Here is a 27,208-nt window from a genome sequence, read left to right as displayed (position 1 = left end):
ACAGAACTGGAGAATTTAGATATAAAGTATCTATTTGTTAAAAAACTATTCAACAAATAAGGGGTGTGAAAAAGTGTGTACTCTCATTCATAAAATTACAATAGTTTGCTAAGAGAATAAGTGAATGGAATATAAGAGTCCTCCTGAATCATTAATACTTCTGTAACCCTGTGGTTACATCAATCCCTATAAGCAATATGAGTGACACTCAGCTTATTTAGCCAAGTACAAGGCTGAGGAACAGATCATGTTTGCTCTTCACACCAAACCCACAGCCTTGTCTTCATTACTATGAAATACTGCACCAGTGAGAATAGAGAAAGTAAGGTAACACACACAAATGTATCACACCCACATTTAACAAATGTTAACTAGCAGGACTCTTCAGCCTGTAACAACCAAATCAGGCAACAAACTGTGCTTTAGTGGGAAGATTCCATAGTTTGAGGTCAGCTTGGGCAGTGTACAGCCTGAGTCACTTCAGTACGAATAAAGCTCCTCTGTTCAGAGGGCAAGTGGAGCTTCCCCTGCCCTCATCCTTCCTTCTCTGATCCTGCAGATTCTCAGGATGACTCCAACCATAATTCTCAGGTGCCCCACCCATAATTCTCACATGACTCTCTTCATTCCAGGTCCCTCCTATCTAGCATTAATAGTGGAGCTTCTAACAGTAAGACAGGGACAACAGGAAGAGAATAGAGGTAAAGTGCTCACCTCTAGCTCCTCTCCTCACCCACTCAGGGACCATAAAAAGGGGAGGCACACTTCCTCTGCAAGCCCAAGAACCCTCAGCACTGGCCCAACTGCAAGCACCCTCCTCATCCTGCTCCAGGACTGGTCAGCACACCTGAACACTTTTTCTTCACCATCACTTTTGGGAGCCCCAAATGCCTCTTCTCTCTAAGCTTTCCTCTTCTCTATCAACAACGCCCTCTCTTCTTCTTCTTTTTTTTTTTAACAATTAGGTTTTTTGTTTTTGTTTTTTTTAAAATTTTTTTTTTTAAATATATCTTTATTGATTTCAGAGAGAGGGCAGCAGAGGGAGAGAGAGATAGAAACATCAATGATGAGAGAGTCATTGATCGAGCCCGCAACCCGGGCATGTGCCCTGACCGGGAATCGAACCTCGATCTCCTGGATCCTAGGTCGATGCTCAACCGCTGAGCCATACCCGGCTGGGCATGCCCTCTCTTCTGAAACACAGTACCAGCAGCCTGGTGAGGGAAAAAGCCCCTCTTCCCACATTATAGTTATAGCAAAGGGAGACACCTCTAGTCAAGAATTCTGAGCACACCTCCCTTTAAAACCACCACATTGATGGTAATTCTTTGTTCTAGGATAAAATGATAAGCACTGTAGGTTTTCTAGAGCTCTGAAGGCTGATCTGAGAATTAGCCACCATTAAAAATCCACTATCACCCAGCTGGGCGTGGCTCAGTGGTTGAGCATTGACCAGGGATCCAGGGGATCAGGGTTCAATTCCCAGTCAGGGCACATGCCCCGGTTGCGAGCTTGGTCCCCAATCGGGGGCGTGCAGGAGGCAGCCGATCAGTGACTCTCTCATCACTGATGTTTCTATCTCTCTCTCTCTCCCCTTTCCTCTCTCTGAAATCAATAAAGATATATTAAAAAAAAAAAAATCCACTATCTGTGGGGAAAGGCCTAGAGTTTCCAGTAATTCCTCTCATGTGCACACCTGGATGTATTATAAATGGATGTGGAACAGCTCTTCCATTTTATTTTATTTTATTTTAAAAATATATCTTTATTGATTTCAGAGAGAGGAAAGGAGAGGGAGTGAGAGAGAGATAGAAACATCAATGATGAGAGAGTCACTGATCAAGCCCGCCACCCAGGCATGTGCCCTGACCGGGAATCGAACCCTGATCGCCTGGATCCCAGGTCGACGCTGAGCCACGCCCGGCCGGGCAGCTCTTCCATTTTAAATTTGGCTGTTGGTAATGTTCTGGTAAGTGTAGCTACCACAGACCAAAAAACTGCGAGATACCAGAGGTTTGGGGAAAGATAAAAAGGTTAAATAATAAACAATCTTTGCTAGAATGGCCACCCATGAATAAAGCCTGTGGCTTCCAAGCGGCATGCATGGAAAATGATCTAGGGTGTTGGAAGTATACTACCTCTTTTGTTTAATTAAAGTAACCTGTATTGGCTCTGGCCGATTTGGCTCAGTGATTAGAGTTGGCCTGCACACCAAAAGGTCGTGGGTTCGATTCCCGGTCAAGGGCACATACCTAGGTTACAGGTTCATTCCCTGGCCTCGCTTGGGGTGAGCGCAGAAGGCAACCAAATCGATGTGTCTCTCTCTCTCCTCCTCTATCTAAGCATGTCCTCAGATGAGGATTAAAAAAATAAATAAAACCACCTGTATTAATTAGTTGAAAATTGATTAACTTCAATATTATAGTGTTCTTTATAAATTTACAACTGTTTTAGTCCTGCAGACTAAAAAGAGGGAAAAGATGTAAGAGGACAGAGACTGATTTTTCACTTTGTATTCCTTAGGAAACTTTTATTAAGCAGGTGAACTGGTTGTAGGACATTTCGGGTACAAATATTGGGAAAAATAATCTCTTTTAATATCCCAACCAAAATATAGATAGTAGCAATGCTCATAATTAACCAAACGTGCAGAATTCTGAAAAGTAAAAAAAAAAAAAGTCTGCCCTGGCCAGTGTGGCTCAGTTGGTTGGAGCACCTTCCCCGTATACCAAAAGGTGTCAGGTTCAATTCCTGGTAAGGGCACACATCCAGGTTGTGGGTTTGATTTCCAGTCAGGACATGCTTGGGAGGCAACTGATCGATGTTTCTCACATGGATGTTTCCCTCCCTCCCTCCCTCACCCCGCTTTCTCTCTCAAATCATTAAAAACATATCCTTGGGTGAGGATTAAAAAAAAAGTCTATCTCTGACTACAATTAGAACTCTTCTAACAGGACCATTAAGTAAGATGTAATGCTGCCCTGGTCAGTGTGGCTCAGTGGTTAGGGAATTGGCCATGCACCAAAGGGTTGCGGGTTCCATTCCCAATAAAGGACACGTATCTGGGCTGCAGGTTTCATCCCTGGCCCCAGTCGGGGCGCTACGGGGGGCAACCAATAGATGTGTCTCTCTCACATCAATGTCTTGTCTGTCTTCTCTCTCTCTCCCTTCCTCCCTTTAACTCTCTAAAAAAACAAAAAAAATCAATGGAAAAAACATATCCTCAGGTGAGGATTAACAACAGCAAAAAGATGTGATGCTAAGTAAAACAAGCCAGTCACAAAGGACATATACTGTGTGACTTCACTTACATGAGGTTCCTAGAGCAGTAAAATTCATAGAGAGAGAAAGTAGAATGGTGGGTGCCAGGGGCTAGGGGAGGGGGAATGGGGAGTTGTTTTTTAATGGATATGGAGTTTCAGTTTGGGAAGATGAGAAAGTTCTGGAGACGGTGTCGTGATGGTTGTATAAAAATGTGAATATGCTTAATGCAACTGTATACTTAATGGTTAAATTATAAATTTTTATGTTTTGTATATTTTTACTACAATAAAAAAAGAAAAGGCATGGCGGTATACTTACACATTCAAATCATAATAATTCTTCAAACGAATTATTTCTTCAATATATCCAGTTGCTACATCTGGAAATCTTGCTTCCTAGAAAGGAATAAAAACATTTATATTTCATCCACTAGAATGGTTTCAAATTGCAATAAAAACCAGATGTCAAAAAGTATATAAATGACTACAAACTAGGAAAGGGCTATAAAGCAGGTTTGTGTCTGGCTTAAAACTCCATACGAGGTGCCCAAATTTATCTGTATACATAGAATGTGGAATGTAGAAAGGTCCCTAGAGATCATCTGGTCCTCTGCTCCCATTTGGTATGTCCTTCACTCTTTTAATAAATACTGAACATTTCTGCCCAGGCAAGGGAGTCCAAAAACAAATAAAGCACAATCTAGTGTTTACCCTCAAGAAGCATATGACCTAGTGGGCCAAATGAAAAAACCTGGGGGAAGAAGGGTTAAGTGACTGTTCACAGGTGAAGGGCAGCAGAGCCAGGACATAACGTTCTGCACTGCTTTTTCTTCTCAACAGAGGGAGAGAGAGAGAGAGAAACATCGATTTGTTTTTCCATTTATTTATGCATTCATTGGATGACCTGGATAGAGCCTGCAACTTGCTGTATCCGGATAACGCTCTAACCAACTGAGCTCCCTGGCCAGGGCTCTGCACTACTTTTTAGATCAGTGTTATCCAACAGAACTTTTACAACAATGGAGATGTACTACTCTGTGCTTTCCAATATGGCAGCTGTTCACCCCCATGTGGCTATTGAGCACTTAAAATGTGACTGATGCCACTGAAAACAAAACTTTGGACAGTGCAGCTCTAGGTAATTTGGTAAACATGCTTTAAGGGTTTGACTTCGTAGTTAACTCAATGCCTTTTTAAAAACTGAGGGATTGCTATTATGACAGCACTAAGTTATCCATAACCTACACCTAGAATCCCAAAGGACTTGCTGGGGGGTTAAAAATAGATTAAGAAATTCTGATTTAATTTTCATGTTTTCAGTGTTTCTCTTTTCTTCTATAAATGTAGCTATATATCCCTTAGGAAAGTTACGTCCACACACACAATGTTTTTGCAATAAAAGAAAACTCAGTATATTTAGTGTCAATAATTATTTACTTAATAAAATCAAACTTACTGTTTCTTTCACTAATAGTGCAATGACTTCTTGGTCTACTTCAGTAGCTTCTTGCCCCCAAAGGTTTTCCAAATTGGGCTCCTGGGATCCCTGTAGTGGAAAGGCTGGGCCTGGCTCTTCATCGTCTATTGCTAATTGCTGGTCTTCAAGTTCTCCTAGAGGATGGGCAGGCTGAGGAGAAGAGGGGCCCGGAATCCCATCCTGCTGGGGTTCTGGTCTTGGAAAAGCCGGCCTTGGAAAAGCCAGCCTTAGGGGCTCATGCTGATAAAACAATGGACCGAGTTCTGCTTCAGGCTGCCGCTCCTGAGGAACAACCTGGTTTGTTATTTCACGGGGCTGCTGGTTTAGGGACTGGAAGTAAGGATGGTTTTCTAACCAGCAGTCTTCTTCGATGGTCTGATCTTCTAGGATACCAGTCGATTCTCCGAGGTTTGATAAAAGGTCTGTCTCTGAGTCTTCAGAAGACTGGTTCTGAATGTCCAAAGGATCGCTATCTGGAATAAGAAGGCCACTTTTTCTCCAGATAAAGATTTTTGGCCCTGATCCAGGGTTGACAATATCATTTGCTGCTTGGTTATGACTTGGTCCAGGCTTGGGTTCTCTTTCTGTCTGGCCACTTGGCTTAATGAATTCAGAAACTCCAGGAGGCCCAAGATCCAGAAATTCACCGTAGTCATCCTCAGAATCATCCTGTGCCCCAGAATCAAACAATGAGCTGTTACACACTGCAAAATAGTTGTTCTTATTTGATTCAAAAGCTGCTCTAGACTTTTTAGGCCTTTCTTCTCCCCAACTTTTGAGATCTTGCCACTGGGCAGCTGGTTTGATGAGATTGGGTCGTGATGTCTGAGGTTTACTTGTCTAAGAAAAAATGAAATTTTAATAATAATTCAATTTCTTTCCTATGTCTATGGCCTCCTTATGTATTAATATGCAGCTTCTGAGATAGGGCAGGAAAGAAACAAAAACACTCTCGTCCACAAAACCTATTCTTCACACTTATGGTAACGCTGAAATCTGATCATACTACACTCACTATAAGAATTAAAATAGCCATTCATATACCGAAGTCTGAATTATTGTTTCAATTATAATTTTACCTGAGACTACTAAATCAAAAACAACTGCACAGGAAATAATGAAAAAATGAAAACACAGTGAAAAAATGAGGAATGTTGCCCTAGCCAGTTTGGCTCAGTGGTTAGAGCGTTGGCCTTTGGACTGAAGGGTCCCAGGTTTGATTCTGGCCAAGAGTATGTACCTCAGTTGCAGGCTCAATCCCCAGCCCCAGTGGGGACACATGTGGGAGGCAACCAATCGATGTGGCTCTTTCACATTGATGTTCCTCTTTCTCTCTCTCTCTCCTCTCCCTTCCACTCTCTCTGTAAAACAACTGAAAAAGTATCCTCCAATGAGGATAAAAAAAAAAGAGAGAAATGTTGAACATATAAAAAAAATGTAACTCTCATTAGTAATCAGCAAAACGCAAACTAAAACAAGATCTTTTTCTCCCCACAAGACTAGAAAAATTTAGTTAGATAATATCAAGTACTGGTAAGGATGTGGGAAAACTGCCAGTGAAATTAAAAGAGCAGCCGGCCGGGCATGGCTCAGCAGTTGAGCACTGACCTAGGATCCAGGCGATTGGGGTTCAATTCCTGGTCAGGGCACATGCCCGGGTTGCAGGCTCAATCCCCAGTCGGGGGCGTGCAGGAGACGGCCGATCAATGACTCTCTCATCATTGGTGTTTCTCTCCCTCTTTCCCTCCCTCTCCTTTCCTCTCTCTGAAATCAATAAAGATATATTTAATTTTAAAAAAATTTTTTTAATTAAAAAAAATAATAAAAAAAGAAATTAGAAGAGCAATTTGGCTTTATTTATTAAAATAAAAAATGGAGCCCTGGGTGATGTGGCTCAATTGGTTGAGTGTCGCCTGTGCACCAAAGGGTCACCGGGTCAATTCCCAGTCAGGGTACATGCCCTAGTTGTGGGTTCAATTCCCAGTCAAGATGCATGCAAGAGGCAACCAATCAACATTTCTCTCACTCTCTCTTCCTTCCTCTCTCTTAAAAAAAAAAAAAAATCAATAAAATAAAAAATATATATCCTTATGCTCTATCAACATCACTTTTTTCCTAGCTTTGCCCCCTTAAGTGTCTAAAGGGGGCATATACAAGGATATTCAGTGCCACAATGTTTGCAATATAAAAAGAAAAGAATTAGACATTCTAAAGTTTGTCCCTAAGAGAACAGATCGCTGCAGGAGGCAGGATGGAGAGAACTTTGAATTGGACTGCTCTGAACTAGCCATCTATGCCAGGAGGTAAGAAGTAAAGGCTAGCCCTAGCCTGTCTGGCTCAGTGATTAGAATGCCAGCCGGTGGATGAAGGGTCCTGGGTTCAATTCTGGCCAAGGGCACATACCTAGGTTGTAGGCTCGATCCCCAGCACCGGGCTGGGGCATGTGTGGGAGGTAACCAATCAATGTCTTCCCCCCCCCCCACTCTTTCTGAAAAGCAATGGAAAAAATATCCTCGTGTGAGGATTAAATAAAGAAAGAAAGAAGTAAAAGCTAAACAAATATAAGCACATGTATGTAAACATCCTCCCCCACACGTTCTCTGTCATAAGGAGAATTACTGCTAGCCTGAGCCCTTTCCCAATATAACTGCCTATAAAAAACTGGCCCAAGAAAACTAAAATTGCATTCAAAGTTGAGTAATAATAACCAACAACTAACCCAGAAACTATATAAAGATGCCTATTAAAAAAAGAATAGTAGATGTGTGACATGTACTAGAAAATCAGCATTGCACAGATGAAATAATGACAAAATATAAAAACAAGGACACAAAGAAGTAATGAAATAATTACCTCTTTAACATAAATGTTTTAAGTTACGGTTTTGTAGAAATAAGGTAACCATCAAAAGTCAGGAGAGGAAGCAGAGAAGCTGGGGGTCAAATGATACACTTAAAGCTGATAAATCAAATTATATACATAAGGACAACATTTGAAAGTATAAAAATAACTACTTGAAAAACGAAAATTAATAAAACTATGGATAAAAACCTTTCAAATTAACCAAGAACACATGCTTTCAATATAAATAAAAAGATAACCTCAAAGATTCAAGGGATATAGTGAAAATTTCCTCTTAAAAGCAATAAAAACACAAAGCATATTAAATGCTACAAGGAAACTAAAAACAAACTATAATAGCCACATTAATAAATACAAGATCAATTCACCTTATTTAATTGAAAAGTATCTCTAAATAGAACCTCTAAGCAAAACCCAACTATATAATCAAGAGTTACTGGAACACATTGATTCAGAAAGCACATAGGAAAAAGCACAACAGTGGACTTCCAATTCCAATAAATGGAATGCTAGATCATTCAGATAAACCCTGCAATAGAGTAAAAGCAGAAAAACTGGTCAAAATATCAAAGCAAAACCAAAATCAAAACATCTACTTGAAGGCCTCAGATCCAGGGGAACAGAAACCAGAAGGAAGAAATACAGCAAAATAAGCCCCACATAGGGGTACTTTTTCCCTACAGATGCACCTGCCAATTCCAGATTTAGCTAAAGAATGAGGAGCTAAGGGTACAAAAATAGGAATTCAGAATTCACCATGGGTAAGGGTTCTGGTAAATTTTAAGCTCTAGTATAAGGCCCTGAAGGGCTACACTACTGAATAAGGGCAAACTGGAAACATGCTGGACCTCCCAGGAACTAAATCCTAGTCCTGGCTGGTGTGGCTCAGTGGTTAGAGCGCAGGGCTGAGCACTCCAGGGTTGCAGGTTCGATTTCTGTTCAAGGGCACATATCTAGGTTTCAGATTCCCTCCCTGACCTCGGATGGGGAGCGTGTGGGAGGTAACCAATCAATGTCTCTCTCTCACACTGATGTTTCTCTCTCTCTCTCTCTCTCTCTCCCTCTCCCTCCTTTCTACCCTCTCTCAATGGAAAAAATATCCTTAGGTGAGGATTAACAAAAAAGTAAAAATAAAATTAAATCCTAGTTTGCACAGTTTAGATTCCTGAATCTGAGATTGCTGGCCCCATAACCTTCTTTGAGAAGAAAGATAACATCATCTAGAACCTCAAATTTTTCATATACAACGATGACTATTATTCAATAAAAAATAACTAGGCATGTAAGAAGTTGATGCAACATTATAGAAAACCAAACCAAGAGAAGTAACAAACAACAAAAACACACCTACAGAGGTTGCAGATAGTAAAGTTATTAGACATGGATTCTAAAATAATATGCTTAGTATACTTAAGGAAATAAAATACGAGATTGAGAATTTCAGCAGAGAACTAGAAATTTAAGAAAAAAGAAAAAACGAAAGAAAAAGAGAAAGAAAGAGAGGGAAGGAGAGAAGGGAGGGAGGTCCCAGAATGAAAAAATATAAAAACTGAGATTAGGAATCAATGGATGGGTGTATAGCATTTTAAATAAACACAGCTGAAGAAAGAAATTAGTGAATTAGAAGACAGGTCAGAAAAAAATGGAATAAGGCACAGAGACATAAAATGATTGAAAATTAGGTAAGAGAATAGAAGACATAAAGAATATAGTGAAAAGGTTTTTACCAACTTTTTCTGCCATCTTGGAGCCTGTGGAGGCCTGCTGGGAAAAGGACTTTTGTAATGACAAACATATCTGGAAGACTGTGGTCCAACGCCATTTTTGCTGGCTATAAGTGGGGTCTCCGGAACCAGAGAGAGCACATGGCTCTTCTTAAAATTGAAGGTGTTTATGCTCAAGATGAAAATGAATTCTATCTAGGCAAGATATGTTCTTATGTATACAAAGCAAAAACAACACAGTGACTCCTGGTCGGAAACCAAACAAAACCAGGTAACCTGGGAAAAGGTAACTCGTGCTCATGGAAACAGTGGATAGTTTGTGCTAAACTCCAAAGCAATCTTTCTGTTAAGGCTACTGGACACAGAATCCATGTAATGCTGTACCCAAGGATTTAAACTTATTGAAAAGTAAATAAATAAAATGGATATGTTCTCTTGTTAAAAAAAAGGTTTTATCAACTATATAACTGGAGTTCTAGAAGGAGAAAGATAAGCAATATTTGAAGACAAAATACAAATATTCAAGAAGGACAGTGACTTGATTTGTTTTAAAGATCTAAGCAGGATAAATTTTAAAACCCCAAACAACAGAAACCTAGGTATAGCATTGGAAGACTGCAGAAATCAAATACAAAAAAATTAATTCTTAAAAGTAGTAGCACATATTACCTTCAAAGGAAAAAAATAAATTTACAGACTTTTCAATGAAAAAATGGAAACCAGAAAACACTGGAATAGTCTCTGTACTTCCACACAAAATTTATACTCAGTGAAAATACTAGATTTACTGTAAAGAAAGTATTAAATAGTGTTCTTTAGGTAGAAGAAAAATAATCTCAGTTTTAAGGCCAGAAATGATGAAAGGAATAAAGAGCAGCAACAACAACAAAAAAATTTGGACAAGGCAAAGTGAATAATTGACTGTATAAACAAAAAACATATTGCAGTGTTTTAAAAAATGTATACAGAATTTAAACATATTTTAAAAAACAGTATTTAAATTGGGAGATAAATATATAGAATCTGACAGAATTCTATATTCACTAATAAAAACGTGAAACAAAGTAGATGGCTACTTCCTTGGCATAATTTTGAAAAATTTTATCTCAAGCAAAAAAGCCACCACCACACTTAGTGAAGAAACATTAAAGAATTCCCACTTATGTCAGTGGCTATTTTTCTTATTCCATTACTAATGTTACTAAAAATTTTTGAGGAGGTATCACTTAACATAATTACATAAGGAAGAAACTAGACGTATCATTATTGGCAGATAAAAAAATTGCCATCCATTAAGAAATTATGAAAGCCAACTGAAAAAATTACTATAGACAAAAATAAGGTGGCTGAGTATGAAATTAATATAAGAACCAACAGACTTAAATCAATAATACTTGCTCTTAGAAAACATCAATATTATAATAATTGTGCTATAACAATAGGATTTGTTGTGAATCTATCTGAATTTAAAAAGCTGATCTTAAAATTTATATAAAAATACAAACAGAAAAATATCCAGGATTCTGAAAAATGTAGAGTAATAAGGGGAGATGAGCGTTACCTGAGATTAAGGTACACTATAAGGTTGTAGTAATTACAATAGTGTATACTAGGTACATGAAGAGTCAGATAAAGCAATAGTGCACAGAAGTCCAGAAACATGAAAACATGTGGCTTCTAAAAGTAAGGGGACATCAGGAAGGGTGGAAGGCGGCTGATCTCAGAAACACAGAACAAGTGCCAAGAGTGCCACATGTGTAGCACAAGCAGTGCTCTCGACTATCCTACACAAGGCCCCAGTAGCCACTACTGAGTGGCTGAAGAATCAGATCACTAACTTGAAATAATGCCTCATCCTGATAAGTTTAAGAAAACTCACTTCTGTCAGGATGACATCATCATCCAGGTCCTCTTCATCATGTTGCTGAGGAGCTGGGGTGACCATCATTGGAACTCCTTCCTCATCAGAGTCGTCAGATATGGTGATGGGTCCTTCTCTGAGATTGATCCAGTCTAAAAATAGGCAGAAAACACTGTTACCAGGAGGTGGGCACAATCATATTCAGTCCTTTCATTCAGTTTTGGCATGCAAAAGGTCGTGTCTAAAGCAAAGTTCATGGCTACTGGTATCTCCTCAAGTGACACATACCTAAGCATTAAGAGCCATGTTTCCATTCTGATCTTTACCAATAATACATTTTGGGAATCACTTGAGAAAATCTGACAATTACTATGCTCAAGATTATCAACTTTTTCTTATATTAGGCTGGAAAAATGTTGATGAAATATGTCAATTCCTTAAAAGTGAAATCATGGCCTTTAACTCATCCCATGTCTAATCCTTCCAGGGAATAAAACACTGTCATTCAAACTGACAGATCAGAAAAAAAATTTACTCAAAAATAGTAAAACTTTTGTTTAATATTAAAATGTGCTCACCTTAGACATAACCTTAAGTATTATTTATACAAACATATTTCAGTGTTTTAGCCAAACACTCATAGAGCATCTATGACAGTAAGCAATTTAACTCTTCTAGTTTCTTTTTAAATGTAACTAGAGCTAAACACTATCTAGATATAGTAATTTTGTTCAAGGTCTCTAACTCCTTTAATTTGTTTGAAAATAGATCATGTTGGATGTGAATTACTGAATAACACAAACTGATATTTTTTGTGTGTCTGGTTCCATGGGATGGTTAAAGCTAAAATGGGCAATGAAGAGAAAACGCATTGACTGTGCTAGAAAAACATGTTTTTTTTAAAAAAAGAAACAGAAAGAGGTCTTACAAATTTTGAAATTCCTCCATTAAAGCTCTAATGTCTTTCTCAAGGTTAATGCCTCATATATGTATTTTTATGGTACCGAACAATTTGAAAAGCAATCTAAAATCAATTATCTCATTTCATTCCTGCAACAGAGCTGTGGTAATGCCAGGGATGGTAGTTTAAAACAGGTAAGTCTGTGTGCTTTAAAGTCAAACTGCCTGGGTTCAAATCTCAGTTCTACCACATGCTAGCTACATGCTGCTGTTATCTAACTTTTTTAAACATCCATTTCCTTAACACTAAAAAAAGGTTAGCAGTGGTACCTACCTCAAGTAATTGTATTAATTGAGAAAGCTCACATAAAATGTCTGTTTATTTTAGTACCTGACACATAGTAAGTTGCCGGATTTTAAGTCCATTGCTACCTACATTGTAGGCTGATAAATCTAATAACCAACTGAACAGAGAGCCTGGGAAGTACATGATAGAGGACTTCTGGTTAAATCTGGCAGGATGAATTCAAGTGGTTGTCATCACTACCTCCTGAAATACCACTAAAATGATAGTAAAAGGAACTTAAGGTATAATCTCTCAAGTACACAAAGAAAAGGAAAGGAAATGATAGCTGGCAAGGGATTTAAACAGATGGCAAGAGCTCTAGCAGGGTGGAGAAGGTTTAAACCCAGTCTGCAGAGGAGGCAACCAACCAGCAGTGGCCTAATTCATGCTGCAGAATCCTAGATTTTCTTGAGCAAATATTCTCAATTATTGTATGTCTTTGGTTATTTCCAGTCTTTAAATACTTGTTTTTGACAATTTTGTTAACTTTATCATTGACTTTGCAGAGAGGCTTTGCCAAGCTCCTCACTTGGCCATTCAGAAGACCCATCCAGTGGAGATCCATTCTAGCTTCTGAGGCAGAGGCACTAGACACCAGGCAGGGGATCAAGAAAGGAAAGGGGTGCCACTGAAATAGCACAGTGAATGAGACCACAGCTGCTTTCTGCTGCTTGGCACCCTGAATGCTGGCAGTCTTAGATTCCAGATGCAGGAAACTGTAGATTCCTCTCTGAAAGAATCAGCCTAAGAAAAGGACCCAATGAAAAAGTTGATTTGAAATCCATCACCTTACAATGAAGCCCAGTAGTTGACAAGATACTCAACACACCATGTATAAACACATTAGCTTTTTAAAAATATACTTAAAAAAATTAAAAGTATAACAGAGTCTATGAATCAAGTGTATAACTCCATGAACTAATATAAAAGGTATATTCCTGTGGAACTACCATCACTAAGGCGAGTAAATACAACATTTCTAGCACTTTAGGAGCTTCTTAACTCCACAGATTAATTTTGCTTGTTTTTGAGTGTATTCTTTTGTTTCTAGCTTCCTTACAAATAACAGGTCCAAGATGTAACCATGCTGCTGCATGCTGCAGTAGCTCTGTTGCTCTATGTAATCCACTATATGACTATACCTTAAATTAATTATTCTTCTGCAGATGGACACTTGGGTTGGTTCCAGTCTTGGCTATTCTGGACAGTGCTGTTAGGAACATGCTTGGACATGTCTCTGGGCATACACATTTCACTTGGGTCATATGGAAAGCTTATTTTCAATTTTAGTAGACAAAGCCAAACAATTTTCCAAATTGTCTGCACCAATTTACACTCCCACCAGCAGTATAAAATAGAACCTGTTACTTCATGTCCTTACTGGAACACAGACATGTTCATTCATTTATATATTATCTACAGCTACTTTCATGATACAATGGTATAATAGGCTGAGTAGTTGCAACAGAGATCATATGATCTGCAAGGCTGAAACAGTGACTATCTGGCTCTTTCAGTTTGCTGAGCCTAGTTTAGATTACTAATTTCCGAGCTTTATTTCTTACCCATATGTGCATTTTAGTTTTCTTGACATTTAGTTTTGTTTTTCTTATGCACACATAAGTTTTCTTCAAAACATGACATTAGCTGCATCTCATAAGTTTCAATAGATTGTATTTTCACTATCATGCAGTTCAAAAATTTTCCTAATTTTCATTGTGATTTCTTTGAACCATGGGTTGTTCTGAAGTGTACTCCTATTTTCCACACATATAGGGATTTTCTAATTATATTTCTATAATTGATTTATAGCTCAATTCCAATGTGGTTAGGGAACATAATCTATGATTTCAATTCTCTGTAACTTGAAACTTGTTTTGTGGCTCAAAATATGATCAATTTTGGTAAATACATTGGGTACACTATTTCATACATGTCTAACATGTCAGGTTTATTGATCATGCTCTTCCAATATTCTACATTCATACAATTTTTGTGTGTGCTTGCTCTCTCCCAGTTATTGAAAGAAATATATTAAAATCTCCCATTATGATTGTGGACTTGTTCATTTCTTCTTCTAGCTCTGTCAATTTTTGCTTTGTATATTTTGACACTATGTTACTAAGTGTGTAGGGATTAGAATTGTTTTATCTTTCCAGTGCACTGATCCGCTTTTATCATTATGAAATGTTTATTAATACTTCTGGGTGGGCCCGGCTGGGCGTGGCTCAGCGGTTGAGCATCGACCTAGGATCCAGGCGATCGGGATTCGATTCCCGGTCAGGGCACATGCCCAGGCTGTGGGCTCGATCAATGACTCTCTCATCATTGATGCTTCTATCTCTCTCTCCCTCTCCTTCCCTCTCTCTGAAATCAATGAAGATATACTTAAAAAACAAACAAACTTCTGGCTGGAATGTCTATTTTACCTGATAATATAGACATACCAGTTTGGTTTTTTTTAGCTACTATTTGCAAAATGTATCTTTTTCATTCCTGTACTTTTAACCTTTATTTTACCTTAATTTTTAAGCCTATTTTCACTGGGTATAGGATTCTAGGTGAATATTACTCAGCAATTAAATGAACTGAATTACTTATACATGCAACACATGGATGAATCTCACAATAAATTATGTTGGGCAGAAGAATTCAGGCACAAAGAGTAAATACTGCATGCTTCCACTGATATGAAATTGTATAGTGGCAAAAGGCAGATCAGTCGTTTCATTAATCCAGGACTGGGGTAAACACCGATGGAAAAGGGGCATTAAAGGAATCTTTCTGGGGTGATATTCTATATAATGATTAAGGTGGTGGTTATATAGGTGTATTTGTTTTTTAAAACTCACTGAACTATACACTTAAAATGTGTGAATTTACTGTATATAAATTACAGCTCAATAAAGATGATTGCAAAGATAACTATAAAAGTTGGCATAAAAATTATTAATACAGCTAATAAAAAAACCACACAACTTTGTAGCCTAAAAAAATCCTCATGATGGGTGTAATACATAAAACTTGTCTAACAGAAAAATATACCTCCAGGGAGTACCCTTCTAGTTGTTTGATGGGATGCTCCCTGATTCATGAATTGCTTAATAAAGCCAATTAGAGCTTTAAAAAGAAACAACAACAAAAAAAACACGCCTCCTAAGTCAATGATTTCTCAAAAGAATATTATTGTGCTTAAAGAAACATTCAAGTATATTTAAGATCCAATTAAAAAACTACAACATTAATTTATACGTGTTCAGGAATTTTGGAAATGATCACATATATAAATTATAGCTAATATTTAAAACTTTCTTATTCACAATAAATTATAGCTATAATCACTATCAAGTTAGAATATACTATTAAGAAAATCCTGCCATGCTGGTGTGGCTCAGCGGTTGACCATTGATCTATGATCCAGGAGATCCCAGTTCGATTCCCAGTCAGGGCACATGCCTGGGTTGTGGGCCTGATCCCTAGCAAGGGACATGTAGGAGGCAGCCAATAAATGACTCTAATAACTGATGTTTCCATCTCTCTCTCCCTCTACCTTCCTCTAAAATAAATTAAAACATATTTAAAAAAAAACAACCCTTAAAAAAAAAAAAATCAGTATTTCTTGCCCGGCGGTGTGGCTCAGTTGGTTGAGCACCATCCCATGCACCAAGAGGCCACTGGTTTCAATCCCAGTCAGGGCACATGCCCAGGATGGGGGATTGATCCCCAGCAGGGGGTGTGCAGGAGGCCGCCAATCCGTGTTTCTCTCTCTCCCTCTCCCTTCCTCTCTCTATCAATAAAATATATATATATTTTAAAAAATCAGTATTTCTTTTGTAGTACTCATAATTTACATAGCTTAAGCAATTTTATTTTTCTCAATTTATTTGCTTAATAAAATTTACTCAATTTTAAATGCTTTGAAAGCCAAATACATATAATTTACCCTCTGCTGGAAAAGAAGTCATCATAAGCACAAAATATTACCAATGGGAAAAAACACCAAAAAACATGGTACAACCTCTTTCATGAAATTTATACTTACGAAAAATGAACTTTTCCTACTCATCGGCATAACATTTCTTCTTTTAGTGATGTATAAATGTGAATTAGGATTTGGCAGGAAATTTTGTATGCATTTAGGAATGAAGTTATAGAAGTGCAGGCTTCCTTCCTTTTATAAATCAATAAATTTCCCCACATTTAAAACACCATAAAATGAAAAAATACATGTCCTAAAATTCCGTGTAAGGCTAAACCACAATCTTCTGGCAAATGCTTAGCAGCAGCCTTAGTACTTTTAGGTCAGGAGGAGTGTTCCTTTGCAGTCACCATTCCTTCAAAAACAGGTAACTGCCACTGTTCTCAAACTCCAGCCTCTTAAGATCCAAGGACTACATGTTCACAGCTCTTTTTAGCCTGATAATTCATAGTTTATTAATCTACTTGTGAGAGAAGATTCTTAAACTTCAGTCATGCATTCAGGTATCACCATTTGACACAAAATTCTAGTTTGATGAGTCCATTTATACCTGATGCTCTGAGGCCTAAAAATGAAACATCTCTGGGTTCTACATGGTGCAAAACAGGTTCATTTTTGAAAAAGATATAACTATAGTACTAAGGGAAAAAACAGTGAAAAGGAAAAAGTGAGAACCAACATTTACCTTGTCTCTGGTGGCAATGAAAGTTGTTCAAGTGAATTACCTCTTCATTGTTATTTCCCTCTGCCATTTTGAAATGCGGACACACATATGTGCTTGCTAATATCTAAACATGGTGTGACTACCTGTTCCAAAGGGTCTGAAAAAGAAGAAAAGAAGAACATTAAGAATGAGGGAAGGATCAAAACTCTTCCCACGTATCTGGTCAAGGCAGTAGCATTCTAAGCTTAAGGTGAAACCACCACTAGAACAACAACAAAAAACCCCTAAATGAATGCATAACTAAAAAGCTAATAAAAGAGGGAATAATGGAATAATAAAAAAACCAAATTACTCCAAAAGAACATATAAAAGATAAATAAGAGATCAAAGAATAGATGGGACATACAAAAAACAAAAAGTATACTTAAAAACTCAATTATGACAACCTGTGGAATGGGAGGAAATATCTGCAAATCATTTATCTGATAAGGGGTTAAAACCCAAAATATATAAAGAACTCATATTATTCAACATCAAAAATCATATGCTTACATGCAGCAAGTCTATGCACAATACAGCAGCATTAATTCTACAAGCCAAAAACTGAAAGGGACACACATCAATGATAGAATGGACAAATACATTATGGTATATTCATACAATACCAAAAAAAAGAAGCCATTACAGTCACATACAACATGGATAGATATTAAAACATAATGACTGGCCCTGGCCAGGTGGCTCAGTTGGTTAGAGCATATATATATGTGTATAAATAATGACTCCCATTTAGACAAAGTTTAGGCATAGGCTTAAACTTAGTTGTTTGGGGTGAAACTTATTGGTGTGTTGTATTTCACAATGTAAAAGCTAGGGGAAACAAAGCCATTATAAGGGGGGAAAAAGTGGTTGCCTACATGAAACAGTAGTTGGGGATCAGGAGGACAGGATTATTGCTTTTAATTTTCTGTAGCTTGATTTTGAACCATTTTCATGCTTTACTTTGATAAAAATGACAAGAATGAAAATCAATAAATAAGAACCAAAAGGGTACAATTATGACTGCTATGGACCTCTTTAGTTTCAAGACCCCATCTGTAGCTTACCCACTCAACGTTTTCCTTCACCCCTAAGAAAAGCTCAATTTTCTTTGCCTTCCTGGGAAAAATCATGTGCTTTAAGATGTAAGCTCCAAATCCTGGTTTCTCTCATTAACGTCCACAAAGAGTTAACAGTCAAATAATATCAGAATTTTCCAACTTAGAGAATACAAAGTTGTATATCAAGATTGTTTTACCACAGAACTTTCTGGTTATCTATAACCAGACAAAGGTATCTCAAACTTAAAAAATTACACATCCAAGCAATAGTTTGGTTCTCTCACTTGAAATAACAGTAATGTTACTTATAAATAGCATGGTATAAAGGAAAGAGCTCTGGTGTCAAATTTGAACTGCATTTATTCAAATACTTTTCTTTCAAATATAATTTTTAAAAAAGTATCTTGAACACTTAATTATAATACCCAAGTTCCTTATTTCTTCTTTTACCACAATTAGGTTTCTTCAGTTTTACACTGGAAATCAAAAGGAAATGTGACTTATTTTACATCTAATTTAGTTAGAATGTCAAGCTTGTAGTTAAACAGATTACTAGTGGTGCTTTAAAAGTAACATTCCTCATGAATGGTACACACAGCAGCCCAAAGCTGCACTGAGAAAAAGAATCTGATGAAATTTCTACTTCTGACTAATTTCTCTGTAAAGGTCCCTCAACCCCGACGTTCGGTCCTCTCATCTGGGTTTCAGATCAGACTGCAAAAGTATAAACCTGGTGTCACTGTTTAGTGAATCAGTAACTGTAAATTGCTTAACCTCTTGGGCCTAGATCCCCCATTTGTAAAATAAAAATATGGTTATTTTAAATTTCAATTGAGTTAAATATGTATAAAGTACTTAGCATAGAGCCTGGGAAATAGCAAGTGTCACATTATGACTATTATTATTATCTGTGAAACGGAAATAGCTATTCTTATTTTGTAAGGCTGTGTTGAAGATTAAATATGAGAAGGCAGCACTGGCCGGGTGGCTCAGGTGGCTGGAGCATTGTCTTGTACACCACAAGGTGGCAGGTTCAATTCCCAATCAGGGCACATACCTAGGTGGCAGGTTGAATCCCCAGTCGGGAACGTATGGGAGGCAACCAATCTATGCTTTTCTCTCACAGTGATGTTTCTCTCTCTCTAAAAAATAAAAAGAAAAGGGAAAAAAAATCTGGTGAGGATTAAAAAGTATGTACATAAGAAGGCACTTTGTATATGGTAGGAGCCATCAAAACAAGAGCTTTATCTCAAGTACACATAGATGTGGTGTTTATTAATAAGAGTTGGTAATATAGCCAAACAAGGGGGGGGGGGGGAACGACACTGTATTTTCCTCTTACAAGTTACTTTTCACTAGTATTATAGCTATTCACAGTAAAACGTTTACTTCTTTCTATAAAAGAGACATCATTTCCCCTCTGGAAGTAGCAAGAAGCTATCTATGTCTTTTCGCTTCTTGATCAGACAACTAAAGAAAATAAACAAAAGTGAAGTCCAGAAATTGTAAATGCCACCCAAGAAAGATTATTTCAGTTCTTGCCTCTTCCCTTTATTATAAAAGTTGTATGTATGTTTATGACTCTACTTTATAGTCAAGTATCAGTTAATGCTTTCCAAAATAAAAACCAAAAATTAGCACTTATTTCATCACTTCATAACTGTAGAGAATCTTCGGTAGTACTACTATATGGTAAAACTTTAAGAAAATTAGATGGCAGTTCTTCCATGTTCTCTTCCACTCCTACAACTGTCCCTCCTTTTATGGATGAATCAACATATGAGAGAGTTCACATTTTGTTTCCTCCCTATGCCCTTGACTATGTCTTACTCACAGCTGTATTTCCAGCATCTCACAGGTGACTTATAAATGAGTGACTCCAAAAACATCTTTCTTTCAGAGACTGGAACTGTGAAACACAGCCATATGTAACCAGAGTCAGGTAAAGTGGCTTAAGTGACAACAATCAGTTTTTATTAGGATTTTCTTCAATTATAAAGTATGGCCCATTATAGAAAATTTGGAAAACAAAGTCTGGGGAAAAAATGGGTATCATCCATGGTTGGTTCCCTCACACAATTTTCTGGTTTTCAGATTTGCATCTTTGCTTCCTCGTGCCCAGAGACTGACTGGTCGGGTCTGTCTCTAACAATCATTTTCTTCTCAGTCTTCTATTTCTGCTGCTTCTCCACTTCTCCTTCCACATGCATGGTCCTGGGGTTCTGCAGTGTTCCCGTTTTCCAGAGTAATCTCCATGAATATGCCTGTCACTGCTGCAAACACTTATTTGGGGGTAATAAAAGATGTTTCAAATTTAATGAGTTAATCTCTTAACATTCCAGGGAAAGGTGGGCAAAGCAGAGTGAAACACAGGCTGGGAGAAGCTGACATCCATCAAGCCCCCCACAATGCCTCCTTAGCATTTTAAAATATATATATATATCTTTATTGATTTCAGAGAGAGGAAGGGAGAGGGAGAGAGAGGAACATCAATGATGAGAGAGTTGTCACTGATTGGCTGTCTCCTGCACGCCCCCGACTGGGGATCAAGTCCGCAACCCGGACACGTGTCCTGACCAGGAATCAAACCTTGATCTCCTGGATCCTAGGTTGATGCTCAACTGCTGAGGCAAGCCCGGCCGGCTCTAGCATATTTTTCAATTGTCTATAAATTATTTTTGCTTTTCATTCAACTTGTAGCTTCTCATCTTAACCAATATTTGGATACCCATTCTTTATAAGCCTGTACTAATATTTAATCAATATTAAATCAACACAACAAAAAGTTAATAATGGCTGTTTCTAAGTAATAAGTTTAAGGTAGTTTATATTTTTCGCTTCCTTATATTTCCTGATTTTCCTATACTAAATTGGCATTATTTACATTAACACTTAAAATACATTAAAAGAATTCAAGATATTTATTGTGGGCTTACCACATGGTGTAAATAATGTGTTGTACATCATGGTGAATAAATACAAAGAAAACCCAACATGGATCTTGCTTCAAAGAACTTGGGAGTCCCATCAATGAGAAAAAATATGCATATAATTAAGTATACTAAAAAGTATAAAGTCATTAGTGCAATAAAAAGATTATTCCAGTTGGGGAGAGGTAGGCAGTCAGGAAATGTTTAGTGGAGACAGCAGTATTTAAGCTAAACCGAATGTTGTGCCAGCTCCAGGCCTAGCCTTTAAAGGAGGCAGCAGCTTCCACCTCCGGCTCTTGAAGGCCAGAGACACCATGTAAGAAGTTTAACTCCCCTGCTGGAGAGACCACATGGAAAGCCCTGACACATAACATGGAGAGGGGAAGGCCAGCAGAGCCCAGCCTTCCCGCAGTCTCTGACATGGGAGTGAAGAAGCCATTTTGGAAGTGCGTCCTCCAGCCCCAGCCACCTCGTTTGACAGCATGTGGATCAGAAAAAACATAGCCCAGGTGAGCACTTCACAGTCTCCTGACTCACAAAACTTTTAATAAAATTGTTGCATTAAGTCGCTAAGTTTGGGTGTGGTTTGCTATGCGTCAAGAGCTAACTGAAGCAGAGCTTAAGGTTTATTTTCTATCCAATGGGAAGCAATGTAGAGTTGAGCTTTAGGAAAATCAACCTAGTTGCAACATATAAGGCCAACTGTAGAAGACATCTGGTGGCAGGAAACCCAGAAACAAGAGCTAGTGAAGTCTGAACTAGAGTTAACAGTAAGCAGGGGAGGAAAAAGATGTAAGATACTGACTACGAATTAGATTCAATGCGATTTTTTAATGTAATTAGCCATCAAGGCAAGAGAAAGAAAGGAGTCAAAGGTAACTTAGATGTTGAGATCAGGTGACTGAAGGATGGTGATAATATATATATTTTTTAAATATATCTTTATTGATTTCAGAGAGAGGAAAGGAGAAGTAGAGAGAGCTAGAAACATCAGTGATGACAGAGTCATTGATCGGCTGCAGGCCGCAACCCGGGCATGTGCCCTGACCGGGAATCGAACCCTGATAGCCTGGATCCTAGGTCGATGCTTAACTCCTGAGCCATGCCCGGCCGGGCAGGATGGTGACAATATTAACAAAGAAAAAGGCAGGTGATAAGTTCAGAACAAGAAAATGCAATGCACGTTAATTTTAATACATAGACAAAAAGAACTAAGGTAGAATATCATCCATAATTACGCATACAATTATACAAACAGTCTGGAGTTTAAGCAGAGTTTAAAAGAGCTCTAAAAATCCTGTAATAAGTATCTTTCTACATTAGGAGAGATTTTAATCCAAAAATTAAATTAAAAATCTTCATTGGGTGGGCTAAAGAGTTTAACATGTAACATTAAGATTTCCCTTAAAAAAAAAAGCCCTGGCCAGTTTGGCTCAGTGGTTAGGGCATCGGCCTGAGGACTGAAGGATCCCAGGTTCGATTCCAGCCAAGGGCACGTACCTCAGCTGCAGGCTCGATCCCCCGCCAAACTAGGGCGCACCCAGGAAGCAACCAATCGATGTGTCTCTTTCACATCCATGTTTTTCTCTCTCTCCTTTCCACTCTCTCTAAAACAAACAAAAAACATTTCCCTTAACTGTCAACTGAATATTGGTTCAGAAACCAGGATAGCACCCAGCCGGGCATGGCTCAGCGGTTGACCGTTGGCCTAGGATCCAGGATTTCGCGGTTTGATTCCCGGTCAGGGCACATGCCCAGGTTGTGGGCTCAATCCCCAGTTGGGGGGCGTGCAGGAAGCAGCCGATCAATGACAACTCTCTCATCATTGATGTTTCTCTCTCTTTCTCCCTCTCCCTTCCTCTCTCTGAAATCAATAAAGATATATTTTAAAAAAAAAGAAAAAAAGAAACCAGGATAGTTAAGCACATCCTCATCTACAAGGGGTTTAAAAAATTTATCAATGTTTTCAATGACCTTTTATAACTGAATCCCCTTGACACCGTCCTTTCTATCCCAATACTGCCTACAGGTTCTACATTTTAACATAGTGCTGCGAGGTCTTTTTAAACCACAAATCTCATCACGGTAGAACCAAAATCACTGCCACGGCTTGCAAAACGCTGCCTCATATGACCCTTGCTGACACAACTAGCCTCACCTCGTACCTCTCCCCTCCATTCCCCATTTGGCAGCGGCAATGGCTGTTTCTTGAGCGTGCCATGCTCCTTCTTTCCACTTCTGCTCTTTTCTCTGGCTGGATTACCCTTCACTACCTCTTTCACCAAATGAACTCTATCATCCCTCATTGCATCTTAAATGTCACTTCCTCAAAGAAAAACCTTTCCTGACTATCCCCAGTATTCATGCGCAGATCTCTCACTCCTTCAAAGGAGACGTGGCACAGTAATAAGCTACAATTGTTTAATATCCATCTCCTCTGCTAAAACAAGCTCCAAGAAGGTGGGACCCTACATCTTATTCGTTCCCATAGCCCCAGGATATAGCACACTGCATGGCACGAAGTAAATACTCCATAAGAGCCTTCCGAATAAACATTCACAGGTGTAACAGGATAATTAGGAGCATGAACTCTGGGATCAGGCTGAGTTCAAGTTCCAGCCACCCCTTGTGAGCTTTGTGATTAGCTAAGCTGTTCTCAGCACCCCGTTTTCCCCTTTAAAAAGTAAGAAGAACGAAACCCCAGGCACTGAGGGTGAGAAGTCGCGGTGCGGAAAGCGCTCAGAACAGTGCCTGGAGCACAGCATCATGTTCTGTCCTGTGACCAGTAGCAATGAGGGCAAAACATGGGTAGGTGTGACGTTAGTTACGCTGTCTGTGAAAGTCCTAACAGCCCAGGAGATAGTCAACGCTGGTTAAACAGCAGCTCCCAGCCTGGCCGTGTGGCTCAGTGGGTTGGAGCTCCGGGCACACACCGCAGGGCTGTAGGCTTGACTCCAGTGAGGGCACATCCTTAGGTTTCAGGGCACATCCTAGGTTTTGGGTTTGAGCCTGGGTCCCAGCATGCAGGCCAGGCAACGGATCGATGTTTCTGTCTCACATCGAGGTTTCTCCCTCTCTCTCAAATCAATCAACATATCCTCGGGTGAGGATTAAGGAAAACAAATTAGCTGTCCTGGCCAGTGTGGCTCAGCTGGTTGGGCACAGATGCCATGCGCTGAGGGGCTGGCAGTTGGATTCCCGGTGAGGCCACAAGCCCGGCTCCATCCGGGTGCGGGGCCTGCAGGAGGCAGCCGATGGACGTTTCCCTCCCTCCCTCTCTCCCTCTTCTCTCTCTCTCTCACGCTCTAAAAAGTCAATAAAAATATAGTATTAAAAAAACAGCTCTCAGAGTTAGCAAACACGGATGCTCCCATCTGCCGTACTTTCATAAACTTTCGGTCTCCCTGACGCACATCTCAACTTCCTTTATTGCAGGGGCTGAACCTCTGTTTTAGGTTTTGCAAGGAGGTCCGAAGGCTGGCCCCCGGCTCTCTAGCTATTTCCTCAAAGGCAACCCCGCGCGGCGCCGCAGTAAATCCCTCGGGGCGGTCCTCCTCGGGACAAGGTGCTGGAGTCGGAGCCTGTCCCCGAGTCCCCGGCCCTCTCCCGGGGCGAAGCAGCTTCCCTCTCCGCGAGGCACACGCTGGGTCAGGCCTCAGCGGGGCCCTCGGCGCCGCGCGCCCGAGTTTTTCACACCGCCCCAGGGCTGGCTTGTGTGGGAAGCGGCCCTAGAAACCGAGCCGGGACCGCGGGCGCTCGGTTGTCACGACACTGAGTGGCCCGAAGTGCTGGGCCCGCCGTGCCCAGGGCTGCGGCCGCGTCGCGCGCGGGAGCGTCGCCCCGGTTCGGCGCCCGGCGCTGCAGGTACATCCCTCAGGGTCGCCTTCCCCGCGCCGCGGGCTCGGGCACCCCTGCAAGTCGTCTCGAGGGCAGCGGAGCTGTCGCCGGCTTCCTGGGGACACACCCCTCCAAGGGCTGAGTCCGCAGGGTGCGGGGCCGCGGCCCGCCCGCCGCGGGGCCCGGGCCGCCCGAGTTCAAAGTCACGGCGCTTCGCCCCCCGCGCTCCAGGCCCGCTCGGCACCACGGCCGCCGCCTCCCGTGAGGTGTCGCCCAGGAAAGTGGGACTTTCGGCGCTTTCGCCCTCGCGCCGCAGGTTGACGGGCCGGCCCGCGAAACTTCCCGAAGTACCGGGAGCGGCGCAGGGTCCGCGGCCGCGCGCGCCTGGATCGCTCCCGCCGCCCCGCGACCCGCCGCCCCTCACGGCCGAGGCCCCCTCCCGACCCCGCGGCCCGACCCGCGCTGGAGGAGGCGCCGGGCGCGGACGCCACTCGCCTCCCGGAGCCCGCCGAGGAGCCGCGCGCGCGCCCGCGCCCGACACTTACTCGCCACTCAACTCGCCGGCTCGCGAGGCGGGCTCGGCCGCCCCTGTCGCCCGAGCTCTCAGTCACCACAAGCCGCGGCCGACAGCGCCCGTCGCCGCCGCGGAGGCCACGGCCGCGCTCCTTCCGGCCCTGCCGCGGCGTCACCTCGCGCCTGCGCACAGCGCCCCCTCCCGACTAATGACAGGAAGAACCATAGAGGCACGGCGGGCGCGAGGAGGAGGGGCCTGGGGAGCGGGACCATAGAGAGGGCCGCCCGTGCGCGGCTCCACCCGCTCACCGCCCGGCGAGTCTTGACTCCCCCGCCAGGCGGGAGGCCGCAACGACCTGGGACTCCCGCCGCTGAGTCAGGACTTCCTGGGCCCAGGACTTGAGAAGGGTGCGGGGGCAGGTGGCCACGGAAAGCTGCTGGGTGTGCAGCTGCTTGCACCCATTGCCTCTGACAGGTCCCTCGTTCCTTCAGGGCGTGTTTTCGGAGGGCTCCCCGTGTGCCAGACGCTGTGCTCGGCCCGGGGATGCAGAGGCCTGGTGGTCGCTGTGTTAACGAAGCTTATGATTCTAGCGGGCAAGTAAGTCAGTAGCTAACTAGTGGACTCAGTAAGATACTGGCTCAGGCAGGAAGTGTGCAGGGGAAAAAAGCACCACAGGAAAAATAAAGCAGAGAAAGCGATGGCGAGTGATGGGGGTAGGAGGGTGGTCAGGGAGGGGACACTGAGCACAAAATTGAGTGGGGTTGGGGGGGAGCCAAGGTGAGCACCCAGAGGGAGAGCACCTCAAGCGGATGGCATGGAAGGGGGAAAGGCCCCAGCATGGCAATAGGCCTGGCATCTGGGAAAACGGCCTGGCTGCAGGGCGCTGAGACAGGCGATAGGGGTAGGGAATGAGGCTGGCCAGGTGGGGGGTGCCCAAGTCATAGAAGATCTCAAGACAGAATTTGGATTTTCTGCAAAGTGTGATGGAAGCTACTAGGGACTTGGAAGAGCAGGGACATGAGTCTGTCTGCTCATGTGGGGCAGAGGTCACTCCGGTGGCTGTTTAGAGAACAGACTATGAAGAGGCAAGATCAGGAGCAGGAAAGGCGGTTGGTCAAGAAGCAACAAGCAGGAGTCTTTTTTGTTTTTTAAATCTTTATTGATTTCAGAGAGAGGAAAGGAGGGGGAGAGAGAGAGAGAGAGATAGAAACATCAATGATGAGAGAGTCATTGATCAGCTGCCCAGCCCGTAACCCGGGCATGTGCCCTGACCCAGAATCGAACCCTGATCGCCTGGATCCTAGGTGGAGGCTCAACGGCTGAGCCACGCCCGGCTGGGCAAGCAGGAGTCTTAAGTAAGAGGCGACGGTGACTCAGACCAGGATGGTCAGGGAGGAGGTGGGGAGAGAGAATCAGAGGAGAATTTTTTCTAAAGGTGGAACAGAGAGACTCACGGATGGATTAGATGTGGGTGAGAAAGGAAGGGAGGAGCCAAGGATTGCTGCAAGGTTTTCTGGCTTGTGCAGCTGGGTCAGTGGTGGTTCCATTCTCAAATATGGGGAGAAATCAGGTGGAGCAGATTTCGGCCAGAGCAGGGAGAAGGGAAGATGTTTTGGACATATTAAATTGCCAGCAAACCTTAAGTAGCAATTTCAATAGGCAGTTACAGTCGTGCATCACTTAAGTGGGGCTGTGTTCTGAGAAATGCCTCTTCAGGCAGTTCCATCATTGTGCAAACATCAGAGAGAGCA

At 41.3% G+C, this 27,208-nt stretch overlaps 1 protein-coding gene across 3 annotated transcripts in view; it reads right to left on the bottom strand.

Moving 5' to 3' along the window:
• RNF216 (ring finger protein 216) overlaps positions 1-25,605 on the bottom strand; it is a 115,292-nt gene extending 89,687 nt beyond the window's left edge. The window contains exons 1-5 of one of the 3 annotated variants that reach the window (XM_087817013.1): positions 25,489-25,605; positions 17,098-17,233; positions 11,206-11,339; positions 4,720-5,580; positions 3,583-3,659 (exon numbers count right to left, since the gene is read on the bottom strand). In XM_087817013.1, the coding sequence (XP_087673139.1) occupies positions 3,583-3,659; positions 4,720-5,580; positions 11,206-11,339; positions 17,098-17,164 (1,139 nt within the window). In that variant the 5' untranslated portion in view covers positions 17,165-17,233; positions 25,489-25,605. Of the gene's footprint in view, positions 1-3,582; positions 3,660-4,719; positions 5,581-11,205; positions 11,340-12,962; positions 14,558-17,097; positions 17,234-25,488 lie in introns of those variants that run through there. The other 2 variants (XM_087817014.1, XM_016213631.2) reach the window with 2 other exon arrangements.
• Between the last annotated feature and the right edge of the window lie 1,603 nt (positions 25,606-27,208).

This window comes from Miniopterus natalensis, chromosome 4 (assembly GCF_054644295.1).
Source record: "Miniopterus natalensis isolate mMinNat1 chromosome 4, mMinNat1.hap1, whole genome shotgun sequence".
Lineage (NCBI taxonomy): Eukaryota > Metazoa > Chordata > Mammalia > Chiroptera > Miniopteridae > Miniopterus > Miniopterus natalensis.
This window is presented reverse-complemented; position numbering and strand designations above follow the sequence as displayed.